Genomic DNA, 23,539 nt, shown 5'->3' with positions numbered 1-23,539 from the left:
CATCAAATTATATTTCATATTACCCGATTATATAAAAATGTAAAGTGAAAATGACTTATCAGTTCCTTTTAACATAACTAGTAAACAATTCACAGCAGGAGATACGAGGCACAAAATCTTAGTAAAATGACACAGAAAGAGCAATAATGTAATTCTCACTTAAGTTTAACTTGTCATGTTTTTTATGAATATACAAAGACAAACTTTTAAAACATTATATTTACTAAGATTCTGGCAAGAGCTTTATGTAACAAGACACAGCATACCAGGCCTGCCACTCAACTTGTGTATGGTAAGTCTCAGCTTCAATATGAAGCTGTTACAAACAAAACCAACCAAACCAAATCTAAACTCTGCTTTTCACATGCTAAATATTTTGGCAAGAACGCCATTAAATGCAGTAAGGAATTTTAGATAGCAAGAATAAAAAGTTAATAAAAGCTAAACATTACAGCCTAAACAAAATTCATACAAAAAATAGCTATCACTGGTTACATAAAATATTCCTGACTGGTTAAAACTTAACAGTATAAAACATGCATTTTAGAATCTTTAGCTATCAAGTTCAAAAAGTACCAGTGTCTATTGGAAATGACTCCTTCCCAAAGCCAAAGTGTAGTCAAAATTAATCCAAATGTTACAACACATTCTAATGCTAAAAAATCATTCAGTATTATTGAAGTGGAGGTAAATTCCAGAGCTTCTGGGGCTTTCTCGTGCTGCAAAAGGCTGCTTCTCTGATTCACTCAAAGCAGCATGAGAGACCAAGGATGTTACTAAGCTCAATAAAGCGCAAGACTGCCATACCCAGCTCTGACCTCCTCATGAAGCATGGCTACTGTGTCCGCAAAAATAGGATGTGTGAGGACAAAAGGCACGCTATTCTGCTAGCTAAAGAAATAGCAAACCACCTCCACCCTTAAAAGCTCCTTCCCCAAGTAAATAAAAGTATACAGGGGGAAAAAATTAAAATACACTTATCTACAGAGTAAGGATTTTAAAATATCAATGTAATCCCTACTTCAAAAACATTAACTAGAGTCATCTGATCATTTCTGTTTACACCTTAATGATGTATCCAGACTCAATTTCTGTTCATTTATCATTAGATAATTCTAGTCAAAAATATTAACTTTATTCCCAAATACCAACCACTAGTACAATTGCAGTGTATTATCTCCCAGAGTTATTAAGCAATGGAAGAGAACGAAGACAGATGTTCAAGGAGCAGGGAACTCTTATAGCCCTTTCACACAGCGGCATCTGAGTGGCTACTGAACAATCCAGGAATAATTCTAGAAACAACAAAGGTCATGCATTTTAGTAAATATGTCATTATTTTCACAGTTGAGATCTCCTCAGACATTGCACTTTCTTTATAAGGGAATCCTGATTTTGCCTTTCACGGTGAGTCAGGACTTGAACTAGCAGCCTTCTTTTTCTTTTTCTTACTGTGTTTCTTATGCTTCTTTTTCTTTTTTGTCTTTTCCTGTAGAGATAGTTCCATGTTAGACATTTCTACATGAAAATATGCAAATTAAAAACAACTTTACCATGGTACTTTTGAGCTAATGGACAGTTATTTCAACAATCCACACAATCAGCCCTGACTGGTTTGGCTCAGTGGATAGAGCATTGGCCTGCGGACTGAAGGGTCCCAGGTTCGATTCCAGTCAAAGGCATGTACCTTGGTTGCAGGCACATCCCCAGTGGGGCGTATGTATGCTGGAGGCAGCTGATCGATGTTTCTCTCTCATCAATGTTTCTAACTCTCTATCCCTCTCCCTTCCTCTCTGTAGAAAAAAATCAATAAAATATATATTTTAACAATCCACACAATCAAGTAAGCTACTCAAAGCATTTCTTGACAAGTCTCAATAACCAATATCAATCATGATGAAGAGTGCTTGCGATTTCCAAAAGGGTAAGGAAAAACTTTTAAATCATTAGCACATTAATGTAGCTTTAACCAAAATTTCCCATAGAAAATAACATGGTATCAGTTGCTAATTTCATTTATTTACTTTCTAAAGGTAAAGTATTTGTAGTTACTGCAAAGTAATCCCCACACCACAGCAAAACAATGGTTTATGCAAAAATCAGTTTTCAAAGAATCTATCTATTAAATCTGCCATTTTTAAGTAAATAGAAAGCGACATTATGTACTGCTTACACTGAGAGCACTTGAATTAAGTTAACAACTAACTGGTACAAAATATGGATGGATAGTTGAAAAGTCTTTTTTTAAAAAAATTCTTTATTGATTAAAGTATTACATATGTCTCCTTTTTTCCCCATTGACCTCTCCCCGGCCACTCTCACCCCCTAGCACATGAGCTGAAAAGTCTTATTTAGCTTAGTAAGACAGATGTTTGACTGTTTGAGGAAAATGCCATTGAAGCCTTGTAAAAGCAGTCAAATTGTCATTGGATAGAGGGAATTAGAATTTTGCTGAACTCGGATTTTCGTGACTGCTTCAGATGCAGAAGAGAAAGTGGAACTTTTAGAAACATACTGGAAAGATGATACCAAATGATAGACTATTTGTTTCAGGAGAAGAAAATAAAAAGCAAGAAGAGAGACACAGAAGGGTAGTAAAAGCAAAGCTTCCCACTCATTTCCTTATCTATTAAACTTTCCATAATCCTCCCTTCTCTCACAGGCCTCTAACACTCTGTGGACCTCAGCTAACTTTCATCATTCTTTTCATTACAAGCCAAGTACACAGGGACAAAGAGTCCAAAATCTTGTGTTTGGGCTTTTAAAAATAAGTTTTGTCCCTGCCCAGGTAGTTCAGTTGGTTGGAACATCAGCCTACACACCAGAATGTTAATTTTGAATCACACATTACCAAATGAACCTTCTTATCAGAGAAGGACCCCCATCTTAAGAGCTAGGGAAATGATGGGAGTTACCCTCAAATCTACAAATGATGTTCTCATTTTTATTTCACCTCTCCCTAAAAAAATGCCTTTAAAGGCCATGGTCCACACTTAGCATACTGAGTGCCCCAGGTTACTTTGCTGACAGGGTCCGCATTACTCTTTGGTTTCTGTATTCACTTTCTCTAGATGGGTCTACTTTGAATACTGCTTCCGTTTCCCTTATTCTCCTCCTCCTCCTTTCCTCCTTCTCAATCTGCAGAACAGCAGGGCTGGCTTTAGAAATGATCAAAAGAATAATCTTTATTAATAAATCATTTATGCTGTCGTATTCCAGCTTATTCCTCACTGCAGCTTGAGCTTAGAGAGGCCTTTACTGTTATTACCAGGTTTGGTTGATCTGGAAGTAACTACTACTGAAGATAGAGGGAATCACCATACCTTAATATCATATTTCATACTACACCTTCAGAAAGTCAAACAAAAGTTTGAGCTTACATTTCTAACAGTAAAATACTGAAATGGAAACAGAACATGCTTGGCATGAGGGTATTCTTTCCTTTCCCTGAAACAACTTAATTTTCTCCAACCCATTAAGTGAAGTTGAACACCACAATAAATATTTATTTGGTCCTAGTAAATGCAATCATGCTTTACCCATGACTCAATTTATATTAAATAAAACCAGCTATACCAGTGATGGCGAACCTATGACACGCGTGTCAGCACTGACACGCGTAGCCATTTCTGATGACACGCGGCCGCTGAGGCGGCCGCATGCCGAGGATGAAACATTTGCTGCTCCTGAGGATGAAACATTTGCAAAATAATGTTTTTTCCTCAAAGTGACACACTACCCGAGTTATGCTCAGTTTTTTAGCGAAGTTTGACACACCAAGCTCAAAAGGTTGCCCATCACTGAACTATACATATGTTGTCATGTAAAAACATAAGTGATACTTGCTGTTGCTTTTTCTCTGTCTTCACTGCTTTTCTTCTTTTTTGCCCGTACCTAAAAAGTTTAAGTTTTTGTGGAGAAAAGAAGACAAATATGTAACTTGTACTCATGGCATTTCTTTTTCATTCCCTAATATACCTTGCATCTTTAAAATGTATATGCCAAAAACATTTTGACAATCAAATGACATCTTAAGTGCCTTGTATAACCTCAAACCCGTTAGATCACAATGAGAATTAAATAAAAAAATATTTTTTAAAGAGAGGGAAATTAAGATCTCAAATCTCTAAAGGGCTTCTCTTATATTCCCTTTCAGAACCTAAAAAAGCAGTGAGGTGCAATGGATAAAAAACATGAGCACTGAAATAAATAAAATAGACCAAGCTCTGAATCCTACCTCTGCCATGTATTACCCTCAGTTTCATCATCTGTAAAATGGAAATTATATATACCCTCAGGGGAAGTGCCTGTAATAAAGTGGGGATTTCTCTAACTCTATGGTGTTCGATAAATAATAATTATACACATAATGTATGCAGTATAAACCAATTAATTAAAATCCTTTTAAGTAAGAATGAACACTCCATTAATATTTTATTTTAATCTTTTAAAGTATAGTACACTGGATACAGATAAAATTCAAAGTTGCTAAAGCTTGCATGTATTTAACGTTACGTCCAATGTAATGTATTTTATGTATTAAGATAAGTGCTCTAGAGAGCACTCAGGAAATTATTATTTTTTGTTATCTTGTCATAACAATGATGGGAATGGTGGCAGCTGTGTTGCATCTACATTTAACCAGGCCAACACAGATGATACTGTCACACAATGTCTAGGACAGCCCTGACAGGACTGCCAAATAGCCTGCTAGACATTCATGTAATGACCCTATTTATAACAGAGAAGTTAAATTTACTGTACTGTGGAAAGTACTTTATACAGGGTTTTAAGATATACGCAACCATCTACATACTGAAATGTAATTTAATAAAAACAATGGATTATTATTTTCTTGTATTTCTTCTATTTCTGTTAGGGGACAGTAATATATAAAAACGTGTAGGTTTTATATATATAAATATACATTTATATAAAAGCTACAAATTTCATTTCAGGGGGCATTACAAAATATTGCTAAAAAATGAGAGCAATAGGCCCTATTTTACAAACGAGAAAGCCAATTCCAAGAAATACTTTAAGGATGATAACTTACAGACCTAAAGCTAAAAATGGACTATATTTCTAAGAGAGTACAAAATTTAAGACAGGGATATCAGAGCTGAAAAGGACTGTATAGATGACCTCATCCTATTCCTTTATTTTACAGATAGAAAAACTGAGATCACGTAAACATTTCTGCTCCACCTCATCACCTTTCTAACAAAAACAAGGGAATGCCGGGTTTCAATCTAGTTTATACCATACAGCATCTTTCATGTTGTATGGTGTAAAGTAGTATAATAAAATATAGTAATTAAAAATATAGTATAATAAAATAAAATATTAGAAGAATAAAAATAACATACATATCTCAGATTGGAAAGGTATCTGAGAATATGGTTAACTGTAAAATAATAGTAATATAATTATCTTATGGAAAAATGCAAAAATTATTCTGAAATGGAACTTCTTTTTCTTGGTACATCAAACTAGAAAAGTAAATCAAATACTTACGAAGTATTTTGTTTTTCAATTAATATTTGTTAAATCAAATAACTAGACAGTTTATAGTGAAGAAAATAGACTTGATCATATACTTACCTCCTCAATATAATCTGACTCTGACAAAGACTCAGATGATAAAGGTTTATCTTCAGGATACATCTTTCTCTTTTTGCTGAGCCCCTTAATGTCCTATTAAACAAAAAAATACATGTACCTTGACATATTACTATGCCATGCAAATTTTATTTCTAAGTTCTAGTAACATTTCTTCCAATTATCATAAAATGATAATCCATTTTCATTTTAGAGATGTCTAAAAGTGACATTTACCAGGATTCAGTCTTTAATTCCAATGAAGTAATGCTCTTATTAAAAATTTAAAAAGGAATAACTACATATCCACTTAGATGTAATATCCTCCTTATTTAACTATACACGATAGAATTTTACAAAGTCATAAGGAACTATATAGATGGTACAAGATTTGGGTCCCTTGTATTCTAATTCCTTTGTTTCTACCCAAAGTTGGATCAGACAGGCCTGATCTAGACAGTGCTGTAGAAAAGAAAATCAATGGATAACTATTTGCAATGATCTAAAAGGAACTGTACACAGTAATTTCTTTAGTGCATTAAGTATTAAATTCACATTTAAAAAAATCTTTGTCTCTAAGTATTTTTAATGATGAAAAAATGCATACCTGGGGAAGGAGTGGGTCTCAGAGTGATACTGGAGGAGAACTTAGGACTTAAATATATATTTTAAGAACTAAAGTGTTAGGATTTACTAAAGCTTCAAAGTGGACATGCTGGTTATCATTTTACTATTTTTCCATATACCTTTTCTGTATGTCTCAAGTAGTTTCTAACAACAAAAACAACAGAACCACACAATGACAAATGCTCACCCCTAATCTTAAAATATAAAAATAATATAAAACTTTATGCAGCATGAACCCAATTTTGAAGATATAAACAAAAAATTCATGTAGAAAATAAACTAACAGTGATCTTATGTATTAGATTACAGGTGATTAACAGGTTTATTATTTTGGTAGAAATTATAAATGCTCATTGTAAGAAAATTCACCTAAATCCCACTACCTAAACCATTAAGATTTTTGTAAACATCCTCCTATGTGTATATTTACAAGTTTACACCAATACTTGCTGTTTGGAACCCGCTCTTCTCACCCAATAGTATCTTTCCATGCCAACTACATCGTCATTTATGGCGGCCTTTGACATTCATTGAAAGTATATGCCACAATTTACTTAACCAATCTCCTTCTGGAGGGCAGCCATATGTGTTCTTTGCTATTAAAAACAAAGTTGAAATACAGTGAAGGGTACTTAAGTGTAAAACCTTGATCTAATAATAATGACTAAGGCAAAGACCAAAGTAGCCTTCACCCAAATGATGTTCTCAATCTCCCACAACCCCACAATTGTTTTTTTATTTCATTTTTTGAGTCACACTTTACCATAAAGCCTCTTTTATCAGGCTCTTTTATCATATTAATGTCAGATTATTGGATTACAGTTCATATTTACTTTTAGAATTACTAAACACATATTTTACCAATTTTTCTGTTTGTGAAGTGTTCTTTAATACTAAAGATCATTACATTTCTGAATTATGTATTACTACTTTTTCTTAAGTCTATTCATTATATTTAAACTTTGTTCATGGTTTATTTTTTTGTGATCTTTTTTGCCACTCAGAATTAGAATTATATGGTCACAAGTTTTTTGAGGCGCAGTCTTTCGCTACCCCAATATTATATTCATCATGTCTTTCTCTAGTTATATTTTCATAATTTAAAACTGACTTATCTAGAATTTACTTGGCCTTAATGAGTGTCTAGCTTTATATTTCACAAATGGTTAGTAATTTTGTCCCAAGAAAAGCCATCTTTATCATATATTAAATTCCACAAACACTTAAAAATTTTAACCTGAACTCTATATTGTTCCATTGTTTTGTTTTTCATTTCATACCATACTACATTGTTTTAATCAAAGCATTTAAAATGATTTAACATCTAGTAGGGAATGTCATACCCAGGAACATTTATTAAATCTTCATATGCATCTCTGAATAGATTTATAGTTTTCTTCAAATAAGTCCTGTTCAATTCTTCCATTATGTTTTCTAACCGGACATCACATTGTACTTTCTCAACAATTTAAACTAAAAATGGGGCTAAAAACAATGATTGATATATATGACTTAAAATTACAACCTATCCCTTACAACAGAAAACCTAAGCAAGATTAAGAGACATAAAAGATGATAGTCATGTGTATAAAAGAGTAACAGTATCCAAAAATATTTAACTCTTATCAATCAGAAAGATAAAAAACAATCCAACAAAAAAATGGGCAAAGACAAAACAGGCAATTCACAACTCACAGAAAATGAAATCTGAATGGCTAATAAGCAAATGGAAAGGCTCAACCATCCATACCAGTGATGTTCAACCTTTTTCATCACAAACTAATTAATAAAATTCTGTGGCACACCAAAAAATATATTTTTTGCAATCTGACAAAAAGATAGGTACAATTTTTATTCATTCACACCGGACAGCTATTGTTGTGTTGACTGTTGTCATTTTTTCAGTTGACAATCTGAGGAAAAAGAGGTCAGTGCTCCTGACTAAATAGTCAGGTATTGCATGTTTTAAACATTCCTGCAGCACACTAGTTTAAAGTGCTGAAGCCTCCCAGTGTTGACAAGTATGTATGTAACAAAAATACTATCATATGCTACTAGCAGGAATGCAAATTAATAATAAGCACTTTGGTGAGCAAAAGGTAGACAAGTTAAATGTGTGTACATCCTAGCACCGAGGAATCCTAGTCCCAAGTATATATCAGAATATTAACAATAACTTGTGGAAAAGAAAAATGGATACAAAAACAGCCACTGAAGCACTGTTTGCATTACTGAAAAATGAAAACAATCTAGATGTCCACAATCAGAATGGAGCAATAACCGTGGCAAATTAATATAATGGAATACTAAAAGCAAAAGCAACCAACTTGAGAGTATCAACAAGGATAACTTTCAACAGCAATGTTGACTGAAAAAAGCAAGTTTCAGAAGGAAACACGATACCATTTTGAAGATAAAAAATACTCTACACTATTTATGAATATATGTAACCAAAGTGTATAAATGTGGAAGGAAGGATGCGCACTAATTCAGAAATAGCTGCCTCTAAAGAAGGAGAAAGTGTCTAGTACTTTTCCCCCCTCTGGTAACTATCATTCTGTTGTCTGTATCTATGAGTTTGTTTGGTTTGTTTGTTTGCTGCTTTTTGTTTTATACCTCACATATGACATATACATTTTTAAAAACATGTAAGTAATCACTTATTCTATAATGGTTTTTAAAATGAGAAATTAATGTTGAATCACTATTAAAATAACCATATGGTTTCTTTTGGCCAGTTTACATCACAAATTATATTAACACATTTATCTTTGAATTCATATAATTAACCCAACTTGGCCACAAGTTTCTTTTTTTAGTATCTTAGTGAATTTGTATCTGCAAATTGATATGAAAAGCACTCCTAGGTATATACCCAAGATCAATGAAAACATTATGTCCACACAGAAACTTGCATACTTATGCTCACAGCAGCATTATTCATCTTAGCCAAAAGGCAGAAACAATTCAAATATCTACTAATAGATGAATGGATAAATATATTGTGGTATATACATACAATGGAATGTTATTCATTCATAAAAAGGAACAAAGTACTGATATACATGCTATCACTTGGATGAACCTCAAAAACATTACACTAAAGGAAAGAAGTCAGACAGGAAAGGTTACATATTGTATGACTGCTTTTATGATATACCCAGAATATGCAAATCCATAGACATAGAAAGCAGATTAGAGGTTATATGGTTATGTTGCTTTTGCTTATAATATTCTACTTTATAGGTTGTTTGCAAAGGGGTGATGAAAAAGTTTTAAAACTAGAGCGAGGTGGTTGTTGCACAGCATTGTACATACACTAAACACCATCAAATTGTAATTTTAAGATGAGTAATGGAATATTATGTGAATTTCACTCAATTCTTAAAAATTATATAAAAAGACAGTAAAATACAGTGACAATCGTTCAGTTTTTTTTCATTTAGTAATTGCTTTCCTTAGGCTTTATCCTACATAATAAAAGCCTAATATGCTAAGTGTCTGGTCGACCTGTCGGCCATTCAACCAATCAAAGTGTAATATACTAATGATATGCTAACGCAGCTCAACCACTTGCTATGTTATGCACTGACTGGGGCAGACAGTTGACCAGTAGCTATAATGTGCACTGACCACCATGGGGCAGGTGCTCCGACCAGTAGGTTAGCTTGCTGCTGGGGTCCAGCCAATCAGGACTGAGCAAGATGGGCCGGACATTCCCTGGAGCCTTTCCGTGGTCCCTCCCCAGCTGGCCAACATCCTGCGTCTCTCCCCATCCCCGATCATGTACTGGTGGGGTCCCTCAGCCTGGCCTGAGCCCTCTCGCAACCCAGCGCTCCTTGGAGGATGTTGGAGAGCCAGTTTCGGCCTGATCTCACTGGGGGAGCACCGCTCAGCCAGAGGCTGGGCTCACAGCTGGCGAGCGCAGCAGTGGTGGCAGGAGCCTCTCCCGCCTCCGCAGCAGCGCTAAGGATGTCCAAGGGAGAGTGGGCCTAAGCTGTCAGTCGGATATCCCTCAAAGACTCCCAGACTGCGAGAGGGCACAGGCCGGGCTGAGTGGACACCCCCCCACCCAGTGCACGTATTTCGTGCACCAGGCCTCTAGTTTTTAATAATCATAAAACGACTTGAAGAAACAAAGGAAATGTTTAATCTCCATTACTTAAAATTTGTAATCTGAGATAATCCATTAAGTTACATAAATTCAAACTTTCTGCAGGAATACTCTTCTATCTTCTAATCAATAATGAAACCAACAAATAATTTCCTTAAATCAACATGACATACCATAAAAGCCAAAAACCCCCCAAAAATCTCAAGTTAAAAAGGGGAACACATTATTGTTTATTCCTTTAAATGAAGTATTGTATGACAGATTACTTAAGGCAATGTAAAATTATAATTACCTTTTCTTTCTCACTTGCATCCTTTGACTTCTTTTTCTTTTTTAAACTATCCTAAACAAACAAATATTTTATCAATTTTAAATGTAAAAGATACAGCATAATAGCATAAAGATAAAAATACCAAAAAGGTGATTAGTTCTATAACTGAAAAAAGTTTACTTCAATACCAGAATTTTATTTTAAAAATATAGAAGAGCCCTAACTGGTTTGGCTCAGTGGATAGAGCGTCGGCCTGTGGACTGAAGGGTCCCAGGTTCCATTCCGGTCAGAGGCATGTACCTTGGTCGCAGGCACATCCCCAGTAGGGGGTGTGCAGGAGGCAGCCGATCAATGTTTCTCTCTCATTGATGTTTCTAACTCTCTATCCCTCTCCCTTCCTCTTCATAAAAATCAATATATTTAAAAAATATATATAGAAGAAATGTGTTGTGTATACATGTGATTGTAAAGAAATAGGCTTCTTCATGTATTTGTCCATGTATCAAATATATGTACACCAAAAATGACATACTGTCTATGAAAACCACATGGTGTATTTTACTATAAGACTTTATGTCATTGCCTAATTTTGTCTCTGGTGGTCTTATGCACAGGAGTTCTAATTCACTGTGTGCTCAGACATCTACCAATCTGATTTCCCTACTCTCCTTATAAGAAGGGAAGGTAAGAATTTTTGCTTTTGAATCCCTCAGTTCTAATTATTAATAACCTCCCTGAGCTTTTCTTACCCATAAAGTGGGATAACAAATACCTACTTCATAGAGTTTTTGAGGGAATTGAGTTAACATGTCAAGTGCTTAGAACTGTGAATAACATGTAGTAGGCATTCAAACATGTTAGCTATCAATATCATTAGACTGGCTTTTTGCTTTAAAAGAGAAAGAAAAAAAACAATTTTGCTGAATACTCCTTAGACTCCAGGCATTTTGTCAGAAGAAATCTCACTAGAGAAGTAGCTATCTGCCACAAAACAAAACGGTTGCTTTGTTCTCCTGGGAGCCTAGGACAGTTTGTCCACTGTGGTCCATGGACACCTCTGTATCAGAATCACAGAGGACATCTGTTAAAAATGTAGACTTTTGAGACTAATCAGACTCTGAAAATGAGGCCCAGGAAATTACATTTTTATTGCAACGTGCATGTTTTTCTTATGACCACTAATGTTTGAGAGCATATTTGTAGACAATTCTGGTTAGTAGAGAACAGACTTAGGTACAGTAGAAAAGATACTAGACCAGATAGTAGAACACATATTCAAGTTCTAATTCTAATACTAGCTGTATAAATTTAAGCAAGACATTTTTTTCTGTGAACAATGCCTTTTTTTTTTAAAATATATTTTATTGATTTTTTACAGAGAAGAAGAGAGAGGGATAGAGAGTCAGAAACATCGATGAGAGAGAAACATCCATCAGCTGCATCTTGCACACCCCCTACTGGGGATGTGCCCGCAACCAAGGTACATGCCCTTGACCGGAATCGAACCCGGGACCTCCCAATCCGCAGGCTGACGCTCTATCCACTGAGCCAAACCGGTTTTGGCAATGCTTTTTTTAAAGCTTTTTTCATTGATTTTTTTTTTGAGCGAGGGAGAGGAAGAGATAAAACATCAATGACAGACCAGCTGCTTCCGACATGGCCCCCACTGGGGATCAAGCCTGAAACCCAGGCATGCGCCCTGATCAGGAATCAACCCAGCAACCTCTTGGTGCATGGGACAATGCTCAACCAATTGAGCCACACCAGCTGGGCTCAACTTTGATGTTTCATGAAAACTAGAGGCCCGATACACGAAATTCATGCAAGAGTAGGCCTTCCTTCCCCCAGCTGCCAGCACCAGCTTCCCTCTGGCACCCTGGACCCCGGCTGCCCTTGCAGCCCCAGCTTCATCTGGTCTAATTAGCATATTACCCTTTTATTATTATAGATGGGAAAAATAATGCCAGCCAGGCTTATCATAAAACTATCATGGATGTATTGAGAGAGAAACTTGTGTGGGAAAATATTTAGAGAACAATTAAATGCCATATGTAAGATATTAAGTGGCACAGAACATCTCAATTTGAAACTGAGAGCAATTTAAGATAGGAAGAACTAAAAGAGAAACCTAATTACAAGTCTTCACTATCCAACATGGTATTAATTTAAGTAATTTTACCTTACTGTCTGATTCAGTCTCTGACATGGAGCTTTCAGAAGATTTATGTGAACGGTTCTTCTTTTTCTTTTTCCTTTTTCCTTGTTTCTTATCCTGTATAAAACATTTTTAGAAATATTTGCTTTCTGTTTCAAAAATATAATAGATGCATTTTAGTATTATCAAATCTTTATCAATATACAAAAGTTAATGAAAGGATCAGCTTTAAACATACGCTTTACTTAATATTTAAAATGTAACATATCGCCGAAACCGGTTTGGCTCAGTGGATAGAGCGTCGGCCTGCAGACTCAAGGGTCCCAGGTTCGATTCCAGTCAAGGGCATGTACCTTGGTTGCGGGCACATCCCCAGTAGGGGGTGTGCAGGAGGCAGCTGATGGATGTTTCTCTCTCATCGATGTTTCTAACTCTCTATCCCTCTCTCTTCCTCTCTGTAAAAAATCAATAAAATATATTTTTTTTAAAAAATGTAACATATCATTTCCCTGTTTTATAAAAAGTCAAGTGAGCCCTGACCGGTTTGGCTCAGTGGATAGAGCGTCGGCCTGCAGACTCAAGGGTCCCAGGTTCAATTCCGGTCAAGGGCATGTACCTTGGTTGCGGGCACATCCCCAGTGGGGGGTGTGCAGGAGGCAGCTGATTGATGTTCCTCTCTCATCGACGTTTCTAGCTCTCTATCCCTCTCCCTTCTTCTCCATAAAAAATCAATAAAAAAAATATATAAATAAATAAATATATAAATAAATAAATAAGTAAAGTCAAGTGATTTGAGTCACACATAATTCCTAGCATCTTGTCAAATAGCATTTTATATTTTTCAAATGCATTTCTTCTACTCATATTTTTAAATGAACAAGACAAATTCAAAATCTAAAAAACATATACATCAATATTTAAATATCTAAATATCTATTTACATCAGTGCTCTCAGAGGTAATAAAAACCTTGCCCTAACCAGTTTGGCTCAGTGGATAGAGCGTCGGCCTGCAGACTCAAGGGTCCCAGGTTCGATTCTGGTCAAGGGCATGTTTACCAGCACATTCCCACTAGGGGGTGTGCAGGAGGCAGCTGATGGATGTTTCTCTCCCATCGATGTTTCTAACTCTCTATCCCTCTCCCTTTCTCTCTGTAAAAAATCAATAAAATATATTTTTAAAAAACAAACCTGTAAATAAACATTTTTAACTAATATTTCATAATGTGTTTCCTTTGTCATGAAAGAAATTACAGATATTTCATGGGTCATCATAGACAAACCTTACCTCATCTTCAGAATCTGAAGAACTGCTGGAAGAATCAGAGCTTGATGAAGAAGAAGATGAATACTTGACCAAGCACAAAACAATTAAAGCTTGTGAGATGCAGGAATTTTTTCTTTTACTAAGTCTCTCAAATACTTAACAAAATCAACCTAGTGTCTGATAAACAGATGCCATCTTCATAACACTTAAGTATTAAAATGTCAAATGTCACATTTTCTCACAGAAGAGGCTCAACAAAGTAACAGATATAGCAATGGTGGTCAATTTCCCCTCTTTAATAGCAATACAAGAGTTACTAGGTTATAAGGAGGTTGGCACCTGTCTTTTATATCAGAAATAGAACAAAACCACCCATAACAATCAAAGGACCTCCAAGCTCTTTGATTCATCTAGAGTTAGCAAAGAGTTATTAGCATACAGACTATATAAATTATTCTTACTTTTTTCGTAGGCTTTTAATTATAATATTTAGAAAAATGGAAAAGTTTTGCTCACCCTACCAGATTTCTTCTTTTCTTTTTTCTTTCTCTATAAGCAAACAAAAGTACAAACCTAAATAAGCTAATGTGAATTTTCAAATGTATCTATATATATAAAAGCCTAATATGCTAAGTGTCCGACTGATGGGCCAACCATTTGGTTGACCACTCGCTATGACATGCACTGACCACCAGGGGGCAGATGCTCCAACGGGTAGGTTAGCTTGCTGCTGGGGTCTGGCTGATTGCGAAGGGCCTGACATGCCCTGGAGACCTCCCGCAGGTCCTCCGTGGTCTCTCAAATATTTCTTCTAATTAATTTCCTTTCAATGTGCGCAAATTTGTGCATTGGGCCTCTAGTCTATTAATAATAGTACACAGCAGTATCATGGAAACCCAACTGTGAAATTAAGGATAGCAGTAAAGTAAAAATGGTCTTACCTGTCTTTTTTTGGATGAGCTCTCACTTCCACTTAATAATTTCTCCCTGTGTTTTTCTAGTTCTTTTTTCCAGTTCTGCAAAAAGGTTATAAACACCATCAGAGGGCTCTATCCCCTTCCAATACTTGTAACATGTAAGACAGCCACTGTTAACTTTCTCAATCCTCTCACCCATCCAGCCTCTAATTACAAAGGATACTCCAGGTGCCAGAATCCTCTACTCTATCACCAAACAAGCCTCTGCCAGTTGTTTTCAAAGAGGACATTAAGAGATAGGAATTCTCCACTGTATATTGAGACTAGGTATTACTGAGGCTAGGAATTTTTTTTTCTAACAAAGATGGTTAGATTCCTTTTCCAAACAGTGAAAATTAAATTAATCTATACTGTGGCTGAAATGCTGATAAGTGTTTGCAATCAAAGCAAGCAAATATCACCATGGAAATCTCAGGATAAGATGTGGATGGGGGAGAGAAGGGGCAGAACTTTACATTTAGAAAACTTCAAGATGATTTAAATTACTGTAAGATGATTTTCCTCTCTTTCTTAAAACAGTCATACATTTACGTATATACAAACCTGTACTCAATAAAACAAAAACACGTGTGAAATACAGAGCCCCCTTACCCTAAAGAGGTAGGCCAAAACCCTTCATTTATTAAAAAATTATTTCATTCTTCTTACAACAAACATTAGCCTATTTTTTAAAAAAGGTACAAACCTCATTCATTTTTTCTTCAAATTCAGCCAATGCCTTGGAGCCTTTCTTTTTCTTTTCTAGCTGTTCTTTCACTTCTTCCCTTAAAAAATAGAATGTAAAAATTTGTTTTTAAGAATTCAAATTAGAGATGGATGCTTATAAATAAAACTTCATAAACAAATTTTTCTTAGTATCCTAACTTATAAATCTCCATTCCAGTATTGATGAATTTTGAATTTGTGTTCACATCCTTGTGAATCAATTATCATAATAAAGCCTAACAGATAACACTAATCACTCCTTTTCTAAACATCCTACCTAACAATAGAGTAATATGCAAATTGACCATACCTTCGCTACACCCACAAGCCACGCCCACCAGGAAACCGTCCCAGGGATGCTGGGGTGCGGCCGAGCCCAAGGCCGGGAAAGCCTCGGGCGAAGGCTTTCGCGGCCTTGGGCACCAGCGGGGAGCCTGCGACGGATAGCAGGCAACCACTGGGGGTCGGCTCCTAGGATCCTTAGCAGGGAGGCTGGGGTGCAGCCGAGCCCAAGGCCGCCGCCCGGGGCCAAGCCCCGACCCTGAAAGAAGGCAGAAGGCGGTGGCCACAGCCAAGGCCTGGGTCCCTGGTGTCGGCAGAAAACTGGTACAGGCAGCCAGGTGAATGAAGGTCTATTGCACGAATCTTCGTGCAAATGGGCTGCTAGTGGATTATAAAAGTTTAATACAGGAGACATTTGAGTACTACATGTTACAGGCACTGTTTTAAATACACTTTCCTTCAATCCTCACAACAATCCCGAGAAAAAGTATTCTTTTACTCCAAGATGAATTAATTACTGTAGCTGCAGTCTGGGGCAGTTTAGAAATCTGCCTAATGTCACAAGCTTTAGTAGTTTCAGCATTAGAGTGAGCTAAGGTCTATTTACTGAAACACTACTTTCTATTAGTAAATCACCCATCTTATAATGTACCTCACACATGTGCAGAAAAGAGAGCACAGCACACTGGACTGCTTATTTGTAGAAAGGCCTGCTTACACAGCTGGCTCTGGCTGGTGTCTAGGATCTTGGATATTAGGTGGGTCCTTACCATTCCCTGATAAGAGTGGTTTACTATGCCTGTTTGTACAAACTTTATAGTTTAGGCTGAACACCTGCATTCCTTCTGGGAGTCTGGAGTTTTGGCCCCAGGGAGGCAGAGGCTGGCCATTTCTCAATTAAAACCCTGGGCACACAGACTCCCCATGAACTCCCTTGGTTGGCAATATCTCACGTGTTATCACAACTATTGCCACGGGAATTAAAACACATCCTGTGCAACTGCACGAGAGAGGAAGCTTTGGAAGCCTGCACTCAGTCTTCCTGACTTCACCCATGTGCCTTTTCCCTTTGCTGACTGTGACTGGTATCCTTTCACTGTAACAAATCTTACCCACACGTACAACTATCTGTGAGTCCTAGCGAATTACTCAACCTCGGAGTTTTCTTGGGGACCTCTGACACACATGTTATACTGCATTGAGCACAATCCTCTTTAAATTCATTCCTTCTCCCCAATTTTAAAAACAAAATATACTTTGTTTTAGGATAATTTATTTTCTGGCATCCTGCAACAGTCAACAATAGCACTCATGAATTCTGTAAGAGATGGACATGCTTACTTAAGTCAAAGGAAGGATTCCCTTATATGTAAGCACAACTTTCAACTACAGTTGCCCAGCTTCCAGAGGCACTTAGGAGTCTAAACTCACAACTCTCAAGCTTGTCATGTGTCACCTCAAGAGTATGATATTTAATAATAAGGAAGACACTAAAAATAGTAAGGCCAGTTCGATGAACGTTATTTACAAAAGATAAGTGCCACTCAACAAGGGCAAAAAACATCAATTTAAAGCAAAAATTTTACAACGGGAAAAGCCAGCAGATAAAACTAGAAACAAGGCCTAACATTATCCTTCCTAACACCTACTTACACATCAATGAAGGATGAGATTACTCAAATTTACCCCTTTAAAAAGAACAATGCAAGGTTAAGCTCATTTTTCGGGAATAGAGAAGAGACTGGTGTGAAAAGATTATCTGGTAGTGTGTTAACTATTTTGGGTGGTGGGTTGCTTTACATTCATGCATGAGTTTCATACATTTAAAAAAACACATATCAAATATTACTTCAAAATTACGTATCTGGCAGTTGCTTGGCAATCAATAAAAGTTATAACAGTAACTGTTTAAACGTATGAATATTTCACAAATAGGTAAATTATTTCACAAATACCAGGTAGGCCTTGGTCGATTCAGATAATCTTGGATTGTTGGCCCTGAAGACTGGACTGGACCCCTTGATCTGGCCATTGCTATTGGGTTCATATAAGCCTTGAGGAAAGAACAAAAATTTACTTCATCAAAATGACCATTAAAAATACAAAAGCTCACTTATTAAGCAATTTAAAAAAATGTTTTTATTGATTTTAGAGAGTGAGGGAGAGGGAGAGAGAGAGGAACAACTACGTGAGAAACACCAATTGGCTGCCTCCTACTGGGAATTGGGCCTGCAACTCAGGAATGTGCCCTGATGGGGAATCCATCAAGCAACCTTTCAGTGTATGACACTCAACCAACTGAGCCACACCAGCAGGGCTAGTATTCTGTTTCTTGTTTAAGGCAAGGATTAATGGTACAAAGCAAATGGTATTTGTTAGTATATAAGTTCTTTGGTTTATCTCTTCCTGTTCCTCCAGCTCCACATCAAGGTGTGTCAGTCTGTTCCATGCCTCCATGCTTCAGGTCTTATTTTGTTGGTCAATTCATTTGTTCATTAGATTCTACAAATAAGTGAGATCATGTGATATTTGTCTTTCTCAGTTTGTGCTCACAATCGTTGAGCAACAATACTTTTACTATGCACGAGAAAAACTTTTAAAACAAAAAAAAAGGTAACTGCCGAAACCGGTTTGGCTCAGTGGATAGAGCGTCGGCCTGCGGACTCAAGGGTCCCGGGTTCGATTCCGGTCAGGGGCATGTACCTTGGTTGCGGGCACATCCCCAGTAGGGGGTGTGCAAGAGGCAGCTGATCGATGTTTCTAACTCTCTATCCCTCTCTCTTCCTCTCTGTGGAAAATCAATAAAATATATTAAAAAAAATAAAATAAATAAATAAAGTCTTCTTTAAAAAAAAAAAAGGTAACTGTTTTACAAAGGTAAAGCTTTTTTACTTGTTACGCTTCAGTGTGGAAAAGAATACTAACATTAAGGGGGTGGTTGGTTAGGCATTTGTTAAAATAAAGAAATTATGTGATTTCTTGAAATATCTCACTATCACTCAATCGCTTTAAATACTTGTATTAATATGTAAGAACTAGAGGCCCGCTGCACAAAATTCATGCAAGGGGCTCCGCCCTCGCAGCCCTGTGGCTTCATCCCGAAGGTCATTCGGCTGTCCGGTCTAATTAGCATATTACACTTTTATTATTATAGATTGTCTGTGGCTCCAAACTGCTGCATGAGTTTGGGTAAAAGAAAACAATCTGTTTTTGAAACTCAGGATGGCAAACTGGGCTCACAGGAATTAAGTGGGCAGGTTGGAAAGAGCATACAGTAAAACTAAGGACAAAATGTGCAGAACTTCATTTGTTACTTTAGTTACCTATTTTTATCTAGAGGAGACATCTACTTAGAGAGTACAAAGTAACAGAAAAAAACCCATGAAGGAAACTTCTGGAAAACAATGGGTACAAAGAGTGACTGACCATCATGATTTAAGGGCCCTTTATAAATCTGGAGAATTAAAATGTTCAATTAAAACACACACACACTCTGTTCAAGAATGCTCAGTATCACCCTGACCGGTTTGGCTCAGTGGATAGAGTGTCAGCCTTCAGACTGAAGGGTCCCAGGTTCGATTCTGGTCAAGGGCATGTACCTTGGTTGCGGGCACATCACCAGTAGGAGGTGTGCAGGAGGCAGCTTGATTGATGTTTCTAGCTCTCTATCCCTCTCCCTTCCTCTCTGTAAAAAATCAATAAAATATATTGAAAAAAAAAAGAATGCCCAATATCCAAGTGAACCCTAATGGAGCTATGGACTTTGGTAAAAATGGTGTGTCAATGTCGGTTCTCCCACTGTAACAAATGTACCTGGAGCAGGATGTTGATAATGGGGGAGGCTGTGTACATGTTGGCACGGGGAGTACATGGAACTCTACTTTCTGCTCAATCTTGCTGTGAACCTAAAACTGCTCTAAAATATAATCTATTTAAAAAAAATTTTTCCCTCTGAAATTTAATGGTTTTTTAAAAAGCAATTGTGTCATCTTTAAAACTATAATTTTATCAATGTAAGAAGAAAAATGCCAATATCTTCATTTTGTTATTTAAAATCAAGAATTATGATGTACTACTGGGCTAAGGGTCAGATGATCCAAGCTTTGGTCCCAAATTAAACAGTTCCATTGCCTCCTCCATTACAATGGAACAGTGAATTTGACAATCTGTGTCTTTTCATGTTTTCATATCAACAACCTTTGAAGTGCAAACAAAATGTCACCAGAACACTCTGCGCCAAGACACCATACAGAGAAATAAGCAGAGCCCAGAGTTATCAAAATGCCCTGAGGTAAGTGAAGCTCACTTGTGAAAATTTTTCAAATGCTTTAAAGGGATGCTTTAAACCAACACATTTCCGGAGTAAAACAAAACATCCCAGGCCTCTGTATGAACCTGTACCCAAGGCCTGATACATTCTAAACATTCAAGGCCCACGCACATCACAGAGCCAAAACACTCAACACTTCAAGCCTGAAGAATGTTCCAGCCGACCACCATTTCGACTCTAGGAGAATCAGGAGACAAGCTCTGACCCACAGCCAGGGAAGCGGGAGAAAAGAACACTCTTCAATCTTGTAATCAAAGTTTACTACAGTTGTTTCTAAGGCATCTTTGACTTATGAAGACTACATAAAACTAAAACAAACGTTTTGAAGATGGGAAATGTCATCTACACTAATAAAAGGGTAATATGCTCATTAGACCGGGAGACCTTCTGGATGTCCTTCCAGACAAAGCCATGGTGGCGGGGCCAAGGCAGAGGCAGTTAGGGACAAACAAGCCAGCGGGGGAGGCAGTTGGGGACAAGCAGGCCAGCAGGTGGGGGGGCAGTTGGGGGCGATCAGGCTGGCAAGGGGGGGCAGTTGGGGGCAAGAAGGCCGGTGGGGGAGGACAGTTGGGTGCGAGCAGGCTGGAAGGCAGAGTGGTTAGGAGCAATCAAGCAGGCAGGAGAGCGGTTCGGAGCCAGCGGTCCCGGATTGCAAGAGGGATGTCCCAGATTGGAGAGGGTGCAGGCCAGGCTGAGGAACCTCCCGCCCCCGCACAAATTTCGTGCACCGGACCACTAGTCATTTTATAAAAGCTAAGATCATTTAGCAACGCCCCCCCCCCCCCCAAAAAACAAAAACAAAACAACAACTCCCGTGTAAAGGAAATAATCGAGAAAAAGCGAGTTCATTCAATTTAGTACATTCGCTTTCATCCGGCATAGGCAAGCCTAGGAACTGTAAGGCTGCCACCTACGTTTACTGCTCATCTTTTATGTTTACGGCCCATCCAATCTGCTGCATAACCTGGGTTTTCCTAGCCAACCAACCGAGTAGCCCTCTAGAATGCCTTCTTCCCAACTCCACCTGTCCGAAGTACCTTCTCTTTGGAATGCCCTCGGAGCCTCAAACCCCCATCAGATACCATTTCTTACTCTACTGTTCACGTACCTCTTTCTATCTCATTTACTAGAATAACAACTTCCATGCCAAGCACCTGCCTGGCCATCTTCCTTTGTGTGGTCTCAACTACAGGTTGAGGGTGAACACTTAAGCTTGTACAGAAGAAGAAACTGAGGCTCAGAGAAAAGCAACTTGTATTACGTCACCCAACTCCCCGAGGGGATCAAAACTGATATCCCAAACAGTCAACACTCCAAGCCGACTCCAAAGTCAACTATTTTCACGCCACTCATTCCTTCACGGGGCCTCCTAGGTGAAGGGCGAGGCGGACCCCAGCCAAACGCCTCCACCCTGGTTTTCAAACAGGAGCGCGCCTGCGCCAGAACCGGGGCGCAGGGACCGCGTAGGTGGTCTCCGCGCCTCCATCCCACCTGGGAGCGCACGAGAGGGGCGCAGAAGTGGGGTGCGAGCCCCCGCGCCTCCATGAACCTCAGACTTATGGGAGAGAACAGGCCCCCCCTGAGCTCTTGCAGCTCTAGAAATAGGGGGGGGGGGGGAGAGGAATGCTGGCCCCGGTTCGGCAGATAGGGAGCCAGGGAACGCTGGCAAAGGCTGCGGCGTGGCTGAGGCTAGGAGAGCAAAGAGGAGGACAAGAGGAAAGAGGGAGGGAAGAGCGAGGGGGACGCCAACTGCGAGCGCGGCGCACGCGCGTCCCGACCCGCGTGGGGGCTGGGACGGGGGGCCTGGGGCTCCAGGTCCCAGCGCCGCAACCGACCCTCAGGCCCGGCCGGGAAGGCTGAGGGATCCCGCTCTTGTGCCGCGGGCCCCACGTCGCCAGATACTCACCACCCGGTTGTCCCGCTTCCCCATGGTGCTGGACTGAGCGCGCAGCCAGACGCCGAGAGCGACCGGGCCAGTGGAGCGGCCGAAGCGGGCGCTCACCAGACCTTCTGGCGACGGCCCCACCCCGCCCAGAGAGCGGCGCCGCGCGCACCGGCGGCCGCGTCTGGCCACAGCGCCACCTATCGGAGCGGAGGAGAGGCCGGCGCCGGCGGCCACGCATTCCAGTTCTTGACCACCCACCAGGGACAGGCTCTCTCTGTACAGCAGCCTTCACCAGGACAGCTCGCCTCCTTTTGGCATTGGATTGTTTTGCTCTCTTCCATTTCTTTTTTTTTTATTATTTTTTTAAAAAAATATATTTTATTGACTTTTTTACAGAGAGGAAGGGAGAGAGAGAGAGAGAGTTAGAAACATCAATGAGAGAGAAACATCGATCAGCCGCCTCCTGCACGCCCCCTACTGGGGATGTGCCCGCAACCAAGGTACGTGCCCTTGACCGGAATCGAACCTGGGACCCTTCAGTCCGCAGGCCGACGCTCTATCCACTGAGCCAAACCGGTTTTGGCTCTCTTCCATTTCTGATGAGCTGAAGTACTCATTCTAGGGGATTGAAAAGTTATTCCAGCCCTAGCTGGTTTGGCCCAGTGGATAGAGCGTCAGCCTGCGAACTGAAGAGTCCCAGGTTCGATTCCGGTCAAGGGCACATGCCTGGGTTGCGGGCTTGATCCCCAGTGGGGGGCGTGCAGAAGGCAGTCCATCAGTGATTCTCTCTCATCAATGATGTTTCTCTCTCTCTCTCCCTCGCCCTTCCTCTATAAAATCAATAAAATATATTTTAAAAAATTATTTCAACATTCTTTGTGTGCTTAACATAATGCAAAGCTGGGGATAAAGTGATGACCAGGACAGACGTGGTCCTTCACAGAGCCCATCAGGTGGTGAGGCAGAAGACAGTTCTGTCGCAGATGTTGCTAACAAAATTGCCCTTTAAGTTCAATTCCATTCATCCTTCACCTACACCAGTGATGGGCAACCTTTTGAGCTTGGTGTGTCAAACTTCGCCAAAAAACTGAGCATAACTCGGGTAGTGTGTCACTTTGAGGAAAAAACTAACTCCAAGACTCTAGTCGCAAATGTTTCATCCTCAGGAGCAGCAAATGTTTCATCCTCGGCATGCGGCCGTGTGTCATCAGAAATGGCTACGCGTGTCAGTGCTGACACGCGTGTCATAGGTTCGCCATCACTGAAGGTCCTACACATTCATCTCACATTAATTTTTGAACATCTACTTTGTGCAATCTACTTAGTA

General features: G+C 38.9%; 1 protein-coding gene across 2 annotated transcripts; it reads right to left on the bottom strand.

Moving 5' to 3' along the window:
• Window positions 1–150: 150 nt before the first annotated feature.
• Window positions 151–22,378, bottom strand: FAM133B (family with sequence similarity 133 member B). 2 transcript variants are annotated; one of them, XM_079786307.1, is made up of 11 exons: window positions 22,234–22,378; window positions 17,953–18,050; window positions 15,696–15,774; window positions 14,975–15,049; window positions 14,550–14,582; window positions 14,055–14,117; window positions 12,793–12,885; window positions 10,635–10,685; window positions 5,605–5,697; window positions 3,847–3,894; window positions 151–1,489 (listed from the first exon to the last, which is right to left on the bottom strand). In XM_079786307.1, the coding sequence occupies exons 1-11, from the start codon at window positions 22,255–22,257 to the stop codon at window positions 1,403–1,405; spliced, it is 744 nt and encodes a 247-aa protein (XP_079642433.1). In that variant the 5' UTR covers window positions 22,258–22,378; the 3' UTR covers window positions 151–1,402. The 2 variants fall into 2 exon arrangements, with proteins under 2 accessions (XP_079642433.1, XP_079642434.1); XM_079786308.1 differs by lacking the exon at window positions 10,635–10,685.
• Window positions 22,379–23,539: the final 1,161 nt, after the last annotated feature.

Source organism: Cnephaeus nilssonii (assembly GCF_951640355.1).
Source record: "Cnephaeus nilssonii genome assembly, chromosome: 12".
Taxonomy (NCBI): domain Eukaryota; kingdom Metazoa; phylum Chordata; class Mammalia; order Chiroptera; family Vespertilionidae; genus Cnephaeus; species Cnephaeus nilssonii.
Note: the sequence above shows the minus strand (reverse complement) of the source record. Positions and strands in the feature narration are given on the sequence as shown.

What these genes read in the sequence shown, in the direction of transcription:
- FAM133B (XM_079786307.1), bottom strand. Translation starts at nt 22,257, where the DNA reads ATGGGGAAGCGGGACAACCGGGTG. An exon ending in GCTCATCCAAAAAAAGACAG is followed by an intron (nt 14,583 to 14,974) that starts GTAAGACCATTT and finishes GTTTGCTTATAG; the next exon opens with AGAAAGAAAAAAGAAAAGAA. An exon ending in AAGACAGAGAAAAAGCAACA is followed by an intron (nt 1,490 to 3,846) that starts GCAAGTATCACT and finishes CTATCTCTACAG; the next exon opens with GAAAAGACAAAAAAGAAAAA.